This window comes from Syngnathus typhle, linkage group LG15 (genome assembly GCF_033458585.1).
Source record: "Syngnathus typhle isolate RoL2023-S1 ecotype Sweden linkage group LG15, RoL_Styp_1.0, whole genome shotgun sequence".
Lineage (NCBI taxonomy): Eukaryota > Metazoa > Chordata > Actinopteri > Syngnathiformes > Syngnathidae > Syngnathus > Syngnathus typhle.
The window spans coordinates 8,818,004-8,830,056 of NC_083752.1; the positions used below are offsets into that span (position 1 = coordinate 8,818,004).

The window sequence follows — 12,053 nt, forward strand, 5'->3', positions numbered from 1 at the left end:
ATGTCTTTATTCGATATAGCAGGTGTAACACTAAATCGTTGACACAAAAAGCGGAAAGCCATTTTTTTTTATCACCGACGGACTATTAGTAAAACACATCTATGAAACAGCCACATGCGACATCGAGGCGGATACTAAATAAAATATGCCCCTCACAGAATCAGCAAAAAGAGTAGATGGGGGTGTTTCGGGTAAAGAAAAGTCTTCATCACACAAGGTTTGTTGAGGGTAATTGTCAAATTGGTGATTTATGCATTCTTATATTAGCCCGGAAATTTGTTTTTAAAATAAAAATTGAATTTTAGAACTCGAAAAATACGCTCGTCCAAAAGATATAACGATATCACCCCCCGTGATGGTGATAAAATGGTATAACCCTTAAGGTTACCGGAAGTTGTTTCAGCTGCCATGTTTGGTTGCTTTGTTGTAGGCTTGTACTAGGTTTCCTACAGAATTACTAAGTGTGGAAATGGAGGCAAGCTGGAGTACGTTTCTTTTCCAAGTAAGTTCACTGCTTCGGGGTGGTTACTAATATTGCACGCGTGGGAAAAACCTGAAACTGAAACCACTGAATGTTTTGGCGGCAAAAGCAGTTTTTAAACGAGTAGTGCGAAGAACAAGTAAGCAAGCAAAACAATGGTAAATGAATTCTGGCTTCCAGCTGTGAGGCTCGGATTGACGCTTGAACAAAAACATCTACGTGGTGGATGAAAAATGCCATCTTCTTATCATCTGTGGTGTATTTAGAGAAGCCGAATAATGTGAGTTTATTTTCTGAAGTTTGTTTTCCAAGTCGATCCCAGGCAAACATGCGGCATCATTCCAAGTGAGGCACTGCACCGTTACAATCGACCCGCACACACACAACAGCTTTAGCCCATAATGAACGCGTTCTTCGTGATCATGAAATCTGAAGTAGTATTTTGGGTCAAATAGGAAGAAAAAAAACCCAAAGATTTTCAACCTCGATCGCTGATTAATTATTTACGCTTGGAAAATCTCAGCAGCTGATAACCGCGGTTCGCGGCCAACTTCGCAGAGACTGTCGCGTTCACTAGCCAACTTAGCTAACGATTTTTAAGAAATCTCCATCACATTCACCAAAAACTTAAATAATTCCTCGCAATAGAGTCGATCCGACTTGCCGAGGACCGATGGTGCTGGGATTTGTTTGCAACTAAAAAGCCGTAGCTCCATCCATTTATTTGTTTATTTTGCCGAGCGTCGCGGAAAGGAATTCAAACTATGCACACATCATGATACAAATGGGCAAATTCGGATTTATTTCTTCTTTTTTGTGCAACTCGGAGTGCTGAACATCCCTGGAATTTGACAAATATATTGGATTCATTCGCTCTTATACATACAGCTGAACTTGTAATATGAGTTACAGATACTAATTAAGTTTCTGTTGTCTTGGGGTTCATACTAATATAAAAAAAAATGTCTATCATTTAGAAAGTCCCTCAAATTATTTGTGAATATAATGTGATAAGTGTTGTTCCGGATTGAAATTTAGTGAGGGCTATATGGTATGTGTGAAGACACAAAAAACGTGGAGATGGATGAGAACCAATACCAGATATTGTATTGAGCCCATACCGGCCTTATTTGTTTTAGGTATACATTACTCATGGACCTTGCCAATACCAGCCACCGATACTTAAGGCGAAGAAAGTCTGACATTGAAGAAGTCCTCTTCGGCAATAGTTATGGCTGTATTGCTGCAATTTGACACATTAGGGAATTTCACATGCTGTAAAAATCCCCCCTAACAAATAAATGTTGGGGGGGAAAAAATCTTGATAATTAAAAAAACACCTATTCTACTGCCCACACTGCTCTTCTCACCAGTAATGTTCTATTTGCACAAGAAGTGCTATCCTGGTTATGTATTCATGTGCTCTGTCTTGTCAATTGGAGGCTTTTTTTTTTTTTTTTTTTGTTCTCATGTGCCTCTAGAGTATTTTACTGTTTGGGCGACAAAGACAGATGGACAGTGTGGCTTGTTTTAAAATATCTGGCATGGTGCCAGCATGCACACTTGTATTATGTACCTCACACTGTTACTTTGTCTTTTAGTCTTTTGTGAACGTTTTGGCTGTCTGTGGAAGAGGAGCAACACTGAGCAATGCTTCCAAATTCTTGCTATTAAATTTATTTAAGATTGATGGCCTTGTAGTACCTCTAAATAGCTAAAAAATGAATATATTTGCAAATGTGCGTTTATTTGTAATTCCTCACTTACGTCATGTTTTATGCAGTGCAGTAATATTTTCAGGGATACCCCGAAGGACAACAGTTGTGCCTCTGCAAACAAGCTATTATGTGAATAGTGTTTTAAAGTATTAAGAAAGTTTGCCATTCAAGCAGTTGAAAGAAAAGCGACTGTTACAGAAAGTACATTTTGTGTAAAATGTTATTTTAGCACTGAGTGCCTAAGAAAAGAGGCAAAAACAAGTACGTATGTTTATTAGAAAGTTGATATACTGACTTAATAGCACTTGTTCTTTTTATAAACATTCCCCTACTACACACAAAATCAACATGTTTACACAGTATTTCAAAGTGACTTAGCTTGAGGTTGTCAAAATAAGCTTTGGGAAGTGTAAAAAAAAAAAAAAAACTGTGCGACTCCAATATGTGTGTTGCCTGTATTTGTAAACTGAGGGAGCATAATCAAAAGCTCGAATGTCAAACTGCTTATTGGCTTGATGGCGGCTGATATCCAATTGCTAGAAACTTACGTCACATTTCTAAAGCTGACATGCTGTATTTTACGAATGTTTTTTTCCCCCTCTTTTCTTTTTCTCCCCCGCTTGCGTCTACAGACGTAAATACGATCTCAAGGCAAGCACTGATGTCAGCTTTTTACCAGCTTACTGAATAATATTTTCTATGAAATAGTGATTTTTGCGCCATTATATCTCCTGCCCTCCCTCCCTTTTCAACATGGTCTTTGTTTTGGTTCAAAATGGGATTATGCCAAGCAGCTGTATAGTGAGACACAAAAGATGTAGGCAAGACTGCGCATAATCAGACTCAAGACCGCAAGTGCCGTTCAAGTCTACAGTGGCCCGTGGAGCCGTCGGGACACTGCCTCCATTTTGATGTTATTTATGAGCGAGCAGCCTCAGTTTTCAAAGTGCATTTGTGTCAAAATGGTCAGCGTCGCATGAAGGCAACAGCAGCTTTTACGGGCCCTGCACCTCTGCGGCGAGGCCAGGCTGTGCCTCAGTTCTTGCGTGATATCGCCACTGCCACCCAAACAGCACCTCGTGCCGGTGGACAGCACAGCCGTTATATGATGGTGGCAAGCGTGAGCAGGTGCTTAGAGTAATGGGCGAGCTCGGTTGCCAAGCCTCATGAGTTCCCAGGTTCCCTTGCACACCGGCAAAGTGACTGCGAGCTTTGCCGAGTGGTATGTGGATAAACAATGTCCCCAGCTCATGAATAGATGAGGCAAATCAATGAAGATGAGCATACAAAGCAACCCCCGCTGTGGCCCTAGTGCATCACTGCTCAGATTTGCGTCTTTCACAATAGGCTAGATGGCATAAGGAGGACATTGTGTGGGTCATTTTTCTTTTCGTGGCCCCAGCCCTTTACTCTTGGAACTTCTTTTTTTGGGGGGGGGGGGGGGGGCTGGCCTTCTTCGATGGATGATTGAACCACAAAGGAAAGGTCAAGCAATTCACCTTGGCCTTTCTTGCTGGTGGTTGGGCGTCAGACTGTTTTACCGAGCTAACAGGATTGAGTGTAGCATCATTTTTGGATTAGCTCACATTGAGAAATACATGAAAATACAGTAGCATAGTTCACTCACAGACTTGTATTTGTATTTCATCTCCTTGACATTTTTTTTAATTCCACCAGCAGGCCAATGAATCCCTCCACCATCAGCACCAGGTGGCCCAGAACAGCCTGCTACCGCTTCTCAATGCAGGAAGTGAACCGATCGACCAAAAGCCCGTGCTGCCCATCCAAATGGACCAGAAGAACCCTTCCATTGCCCTGGATCTCCTCAAAGACAATGTGGCCAGCGGAGGAGGTGGACGGCTTCCAGTGCCTGTGATAAAAAAAGAGCACAAAGGCAAAACGCCGTTTGTTTGCGGCTACTGCAACAAAGCCTTCCGCGACAGCTACCACCTGCGACGCCATGAGTCCAGCCACACGGGAATCAAAATGGTGTCGCGGCCAAAGAAGACGGCCCAGACGGCCCCGACCATGGTGCCAATGATCTCCACTATGCAGAGGGAGAACAACGGAAACGTTTCCTACATTTCCACGGCGGCGGGCATCCTTTCCACAGCGACCACTTCGGTTTCTTCGGGCGCGAGCATCATGACCTCTGCAATGGGCAACTTATCGCACCACCAGCAGACTGTCCCCAAGAAGCCAGGCAAACCTGTCAAGAAAAACCACGGCTGCGAGATGTGCGGCAAGGCCTTCCGCGATGTTTACCATCTGAATCGCCACAAGCTGTCCCATTCGGATGAGAAGCCCTTCGAGTGCCCCATTTGTCACCAACGGTTTAAAAGGAAGGACCGGATGACCTACCACGTTCGCTCTCATGATGGCGGAGTCCATAAGCCCTATGTGTGTTCCGTCTGCGGCAAAGGTTTTTCCAGGTAAGGTCAGAAAGAATTACTTTGCACATTATCAGTTTGATATTCACTTCTGGGTACAGAATGGATTCCGAAATACAGTACAGTCAACCAACGGATCCTTTTTTTCTACTTTTTTGTCGTTGCAACAACTTTGAACGACAACGTTTTGATGGCCGTCTGATGACCTTTGGAGAAAACTAATTGCAACCTGCTGTCTTTTTGGGCGGCTCGGTGGCGCACTGGGTAGCACGTCCGCCTCACAGTTAGGAGGGTGCGGGTTCGATTCCACCTCCGGCCCTCCCTGTGTGGAGTTTGCATGTTCTCCTCGCGTGGGTTTTCTCTGGGCACTCCGGTTTCCTCCCACAACCCAAAAACATGCTTGGTAGGTCGATTGAGCACTCCAAATTGTCCCTAGGTGTGAGTGCGAGTCCGTATGGTTGTTTGTCTCTGTGTGCCCTGCGATTGGCTGGCAACCGGTTCAGGGTGTCCCCCGCCTACTGCCCGATGACGGCTGGGATAGGCTCCAGCACGCCCGCGACCCCCGTCGGGACTAAGCGGTACAGAAAATGGATGGATGTCTTTTTGTATCTGTTGATGCGTTTGGCATTTTAATGTCAACATAATTTTTGTAATGAGCAGGCAATAGGAAAACTGTGGCACTGCCTCATTAGCTTGCTACACTGTGACACTTTTATGTGAGCCATTTTCAGGCTTGCCTCCAGTACGGTGACGTGGGTCAGGCATTCGTTTGCATGCTGGAAGGTGAGAATGGGCACTGAAGAAAAGGCCACTGAGTCACTGCCACTTAGCTCGATCTGCTGGCATCCACTGGACTCAACCATGTCTGCTCCTCTTGGATTGGGACCAAAAATAGCAACCAAAAAGCTCCGGTTCATAGGACTGAGAAGCTTCAACGTGACTTCTCATTTGTATGGCTAGGCAATCATCAACAACAAGACAAAATACTAGTTCTTAAAAAAGAACAGACTGATTTTTTTTTGTCTGTCAAGCAACTGCCGACTCAAAGCGCCCTTACTCACCCCGCTAAGATGAGTCAACTCTCAGCGTCACCAGAACTATCCAGCTGTCAGTGGTGGATCCACGCCAAGCTGAGATTATGAATGCAAGAGACTCACCGTTAAAGGTCAACAGGCAAAGGCTTTCTGAGGGAACGTCGCTTGATTTAAGCAATGCGCAAAGTTGAACTCACTTTTGTGGCCTATATTTTCTCTTAGCCCTGAGAGAGATGCGATATAAAAATTTGCATTGGATTTTTACTGAATACTCCCGGAATCAGCAACAAAAATCTGCGGGGCCTTGTCGTCAATATTTGCACGATACAAGTATTCACGTAGTGTTTCTGCAAGCAAATGCATGAATCCGAGAGCCATGTCAACCGCCATTTTACTGCAAGTAAACAATTGTACAATGTAATGGTGCACCATCGCAGTGTGGCGCTTCCCGAAAGTAGGCCAGACTAAATCACGCATGATTGATCGTGGAGAATCAACTGCCACTGACGCAACTTTTAAGGGTTCACACAATCCCCCTCAAAGCAAGCAATATCTGGATGTGAGCAATGGACACATAAAGGTTATAGGAAACATGAATGTAATATTTGAGTCAATATTAATGCTAGTAATAAAAGTGCTAGTCATTGAAGATCATTATTTTATTTACCAGTAACACAACTTTTTGAAATTCTTTTTCTTATTTTTTTTTGCAGGCCCGACCACTTGAGTTGTCACGTGAAGCATGTTCATTCGTCTGAACGACCGTTCAAATGTCAAGTGACGGTACGACCATCTTTTGTTTGACCCTATCCAGATTCTGCGTATTATCGCCACTTGTTATGTTGTTGGCGCGCTCCATTGACCTTTAACCTGACATGCTCTGGGCGCCTGCAGGCATGTACCTCTGCTTTTGCCACCAAAGACAGACTGCGTTCTCACATGATCAGACACGAGGGGAAGGTGACCTGCAGCATTTGTGGAAAGATGTTGAGTGCAGCTTACATCACCAGCCACCTGAAGACTCATGGCCAAGCCAACTTCAACTCTTGTAATAAAGGTATTTTGTAGGGGTGTAAATCGCGGGTTTTGTCACGATACGATATCATATCGATACAAAGAACTACGATACGATATTTGCCGATATCTTAAAGCCTGCTGCGATTCATTCACAATATATCGTGATATAGTGCTCTACGATCGATATATATATATTTTTTTAATAAAAAATATAGAACAATATCCTGATTTATAACAATTCATACGCAAAATCAACAAGGTACTGCAAACTCTTTATTTAGGAAATTACAAGAGTATTGTACATAGTATACAAAGTGCTTATTTTAACACTGAACTTTGATGTCGTGTTTTTTCTTTAAATGTGCGGCGAGATTTGTGCTCCCTGAATATTTGATCACCGCATGGCAGGATTTACAAACTGCACGTGTCTTGTCCGTTGAGCCATCTTTTCTTTGGAATCCAAAGTGCTTCCAAACGAATGACTTGAAGCCTAAAGGGGAGCAAATTTCCTCGTCTTTTTGGACACTAGCCATAGCACCAGCCCAGGAGCCGCGTACTAGTTGTCGACTCCCCTTTCACGTGCCTGCTCTGCTCACAACACAACAACGCCACGCGCACTGCTCCCGGAAAGAGGAAGCGAGCAACAATGAACTGGATTTCAAAATAAAGTCGCGTCTAATGTCCGAGGTCAAACACTGCGATGTAAATCGATGTTTACGTTTAGCATCGATGCCAATAAATCGTAGAGCATTATATCGATTAATCGATGTGTATCGATGAATCGTTACACCCCTAGTATTTTGCTACTGGTAGACAAAACGCAAAAGGAAAGCATCGTTTCTTTGTGAAGTTAGACGCAGTTTGTCCAGTTGGGGTCAGATTGACAATTATTGAACTAAGCAACTATTTGACGATCATTCCCTTTCCCTCCCCAGACGAGGTCTGCAACTCTGCCTCAGCGACACCCGTGACAGTTTCAGCTCCCATTACCACAGCAATGAATCGGGGCAACAACAACAACGCTGTCACCATTGCGGCGCAAATGAACATCAGCACCAACACTGTCAACATCACCTCGCCAGTCAGCCTTCAGCATCCGCTCACAATCACCGGCCCCGTCAATATCGCCTCCGTCAACATCCCCGCCACCGCTTCCATGAATATCGCCCACCCAGTGGCAATAACCACCCCCATGCCTATGAATATTGCCGGCCCGCTTAACATTGCCATGAGGTCGGTAGATAGCATGCCTTTCTTGTCCCAAGTCTTGCCGTCTTCCCCGCCATGGTAAAGAAAACAACAACAAAAAACAGGAAAAGGAGCATGAAACTGGCCACAAAGAAAGGAAAATAAAGTCAAGCAATTTGCCCCTTAGGCCTAAGCGCTGTTTTTTTAACCCTCCATATTTTTTTTCTATCACACCTCCAAGCGCGTGCTGCGTTTCCAAGAGCTTTGCAGCCAGCCACGGGGTGCCAGCCGAGTCTCAGCTGCATCACGACTAATGCTACAAGAGTGATAGGAGACGCGCAACACTTGAGTAGAATCCAAGTAAGACCGTCCTTGAAAGAGAAGGACAAGTTTAGGACTTATCTAAGTCAGGTAGAATGACAAACTGTGAGGTGATTCCTCCTACGTGATGATGAACTCTCTCGAAAGATTTGTTTTTAGGAGGTTACCATTGGAGAGAAGTGATGGACTGACCTTTCTCCAGCAGTCTTTGTATGTTAACTATAGCTTGACTACCCTTATTTAATGTAGGAAAGAAGCATAGTGAAAAGGGTTAGCAGCTTCCATGTGCACGGAAGAATATTTTTTCACCGTGCTACGGCTTTTCTGTGTTCTTTTCAGATAGTAGCTACTACGCTCTTGAGGTACAGGTGTACATTTGACATAGTCCGCTTTTTAAGTTTTTAACCTGTCTTTTTAAGAGGATATCTTCAAAAGTGTCCGCTCGATGATGAAATGTTTGTATTTTTATATTTGTGTGGAATCATGAAGACTTGTGTTAGTATGTTCAAATATGTTTCAACGTGCACCCCACCCAGCTTCCCAATGTCACCAGAGTGGATTGAGTCTCGCACTGAACAAACGTCCCACGCAGGCAAAGAGCAGCAGTATTAGTATCGAAGGCCACGCTAACGTTGCTAACCTGTCCTGTCGTCTCAGTGGTTAAAACTGGAAAGACACAGCTGGATCTTGAATTTCTGCCAGAAAAAGTTATGAGGTGATGTCTGATTCCTCCATAAACCTCTCCCAACATTTATCTCCCACTGCCCCGAAAAGACTCACTCAGGAAACACCTTCAAACGAACATGTTCTTCACGTATTCATTCTGGCCTTTTATGTGGTTTTCGTTTCTTTGTTTTCTTTGGGGTGTGGAAAATATTTGAGAACCTAAGGTCACTTGTCCCAGAACAAAAATGTCAACAATCACCAGTGGCTCTGTAGACATTTTTTGTCTTGCTTTTGTTTTTTGATTTCGATCTTGTTTGCACTGGAGTATCATACCGGAGGAACTTAATTGGTTTATATAAATTCGAAGGGTTATTGTGAATGTTTGGTTCTGTTTGCTAAGGGTTAGCAACATATCCCCTCCCTCCAAAAACGTTCAAGGGAGCTTATTCTTGTGCAAATCAGCATTATGGCTTGATGAGTTGAATGTTGGGGCTTTTTTTTGTGTGTTTTTTTTATTCCCTTTGAGAGTGGTTCTCAGATGATGCATGAAGGAGCGTTTTGAGTTGTTGGTTGCCTACAGACCTCCCTACTTCCATCACGGACAAAAGTAGTATTATTTTAAAAATATAGTTGTTCACCGACTTGCTGTACAATGGCATATCTACTGTACATTTTAGTTGTTGTTTAAGTCTAACAAACAGCAGTCACAGGCTGAGAATTATTCCAACTGATGTTGGGGGGGGGGGATTTAATGAGAGAATATTGAGACAAGACTGACATTGCATGACCCTGAACACTATAACTTTGTTGAATATTTTATTTTTTTAATGAATGCATTGTTGTTTGACAGTGTTGCAACTCCTGAAGACTTTCAGTTGACACTGAAAAAAATGCAATATGCATGATTGTCATTGTTCATTTTTTTTAACAAAATAGTATTATTTTCTTAATGTACGTATTGCATAGATACACTATAATAGACTGTTTGCCAAATTTGATACAGCGCTAATGTGATGAATTCAACTTATGTTGATGTTATTGTTGAATTGAGCATCTCTTTATTTTTTAAGACAAATATGAATTGGAAATTCCATGAGCCTCGTGAAAGCAGTTGAATGTATATCTTTGTACAAAAGTATTTTAGGTCTGCAGAAACAGTAGTAAAGATAGATGTGAAAGATAAAATAACCCTTTTTTTTTAAATACAACTTTTGTATTAGAATATTAACAATGGTAATTTTGTATATACAAGAAAGTAGGCTTTCCAATTAGATGAAACATTCCTGATTTTTTTTTTTTTTAATGTATGTTTGTCAAATTATTACATGAACATGCGCAATGTTATGTGCCTTTTATTTGGGTTGTCTAAATAAAAGAAAATCATTACACATTTTGTATTTAGTAAAGGATATTTGTCATCAGTCATGGTAAAATTCAGGAGCGTTTTGCTTTATTTAAAGTTTAATCACATGATCATACAGTCTTCGGGAAAGAGAGTCCTTTGTAACGTACAAATCTCTGGCAATGTGATAAAGCGCAAAATAACTTTCCACAGTTGTCCACCAGATGGCGGCCAGTAATCAAATTCAAATGTTTTACGCCGTCTGTGTTGAATTAGTTGACTGCAATGTTTTCAGCGTGTGACTCCATCATCAGTCAAGAATTGTCGAAGTAAACAAAACATGCATGCAAGTCAAATTAGACGGAGAGAAAAAAAATCAAGTGAACAATTTATCTGCTGGACTCCTGAGTAGCAGCCAAATATTTATTCCAAATACAAGTACGTAGATGACACCCTCAATATTGGCCAACGTCATGTGACGGCAAGTTGCAACAAACTTAAAAGGGCCCCCAAATTGGAAGTTTGCTTGTTGGGAATCTTCCGCAGTAAAGAATCAGAATCACCTTTATTGGCCAAATGTATGCATGCCAAGCAAGATATTGGACTCTGGTTGATCTCAGCCTCTGTACAACATTTAAGTGACTAACAACATTCAGGCCTCCTGTCTCCAACCTCATTTGGCCTAAATTAGCCCTATAGTGTGAAGCCACCTGGTTGGTTGCCTTTTGAACAGCTTAAGAAGATGTTGGACTGGGTTGGGAACGTGCTTATTCCTCAACTGAGTAACTCACAAACTGAACGTTATGCTCTTGACACCTGTCTCAGGTCCATCCACTCTCGTCCAATGAATAATCAAGAGTGACTTCAGAGCAACATGTTTCTGGATGGAAAACCACAGCAAAGAGCAGGGAGGGAAAAACAGAGTAAGAAATGGTGAGGACTCTACATTTTGAATTCACTCATGCTGCAAATTAAGTACTTGAAATTTAATTGTAAAAATGAAGCTTGCTTAATTTCAGAATGTTTCCAATTCAATGTATTTTTACATGGTCATACGTGTCCAACTAGTGAGAAGACAGACGTAGAGAGTGAAAGATAAGACGTACGTATATGTACTCGCTTTCCTTCCTGTGTGAAGCAACATGAGTGTTTAGCAACATTAATGGCTAAATATTTCTTTTCACTGATCTTCCTCATCCGTGTGCGTCGAGATGTATCACAATTTGTCTTTGAAAATATAACAACGCTCTGTTTTAAATCGCTGTTGTACAGTGCAATTGTATTTTACCGTATTTAATAACAATCCATCTTTTCTAATACTCTGCTCTTGTACTTGTCTGGCTTCATGTGCACTACTTCTGATCTTATTTTTCATTTGGAGGCAAAGCTGAAAGTGGCACACACTGTGCTGCTGGCTGGACACCATCAAGTCTGTGCTGTTAGAACAGTACGACCTAATTCAAACAAAAAGTTGCATAATAACAAAACAACTCTCACACATAAAAAATCCCCTCGTTTTTATGCTTCATTTTGAGCAAGGGTTCAGTTATGTGACATACTAAAACCTGATTCCGTACTTTCGATTAGTGTTGAATCTTATTGTTTGTCGCATCACTTGGTTCATCCATGATTCCCTGCTCTGGAACAAAGCTGTTGCAAAGAGAAAAGTATAGTGAGACGGAGACAAGGGTCCACAAGGTTCTCTGAGAAGTGACTCACGTCCTATTTTATAATCAGCCGATAAATTAAAAAAAGATAATCGAACCCTGTCAGCGTCAATGAAGATGTGTGCGTGCGTACCACTGATAATTCTTTCGAAAAGGGCACCCTCTTTTCTCAACATGAGGACAATCCGGCTTCAGCTTGAATTTGCGGTCAAATGGAAATTTATCACAT

At 42.1% G+C, this 12,053-nt stretch overlaps 1 protein-coding gene across 2 annotated transcripts; it reads left to right on the forward strand.

Annotated features, from left to right (window-relative positions):
• The first annotated feature begins 383 nt into the window (after positions 1–383).
• Positions 384–10,203, forward strand: LOC133168436 (vascular endothelial zinc finger 1-like). 2 transcript variants are annotated; one of them, XM_061300004.1, is made up of 5 exons: positions 384–502; positions 3,877–4,631; positions 6,337–6,406; positions 6,518–6,680; positions 7,576–10,203. In XM_061300004.1, exons 1-5 carry the CDS (start codon positions 470–472, stop codon positions 7,929–7,931), a joined length of 1,377 nt encoding a protein of 458 aa, XP_061155988.1. In that variant the 5' UTR covers positions 384–469; the 3' UTR covers positions 7,932–10,203. The 2 variants fall into 2 exon arrangements, with proteins under 2 accessions (XP_061155988.1, XP_061155989.1); XM_061300005.1 differs by having other exon boundaries at positions 6,518–6,671.
• Positions 10,204–12,053: the final 1,850 nt, after the last annotated feature.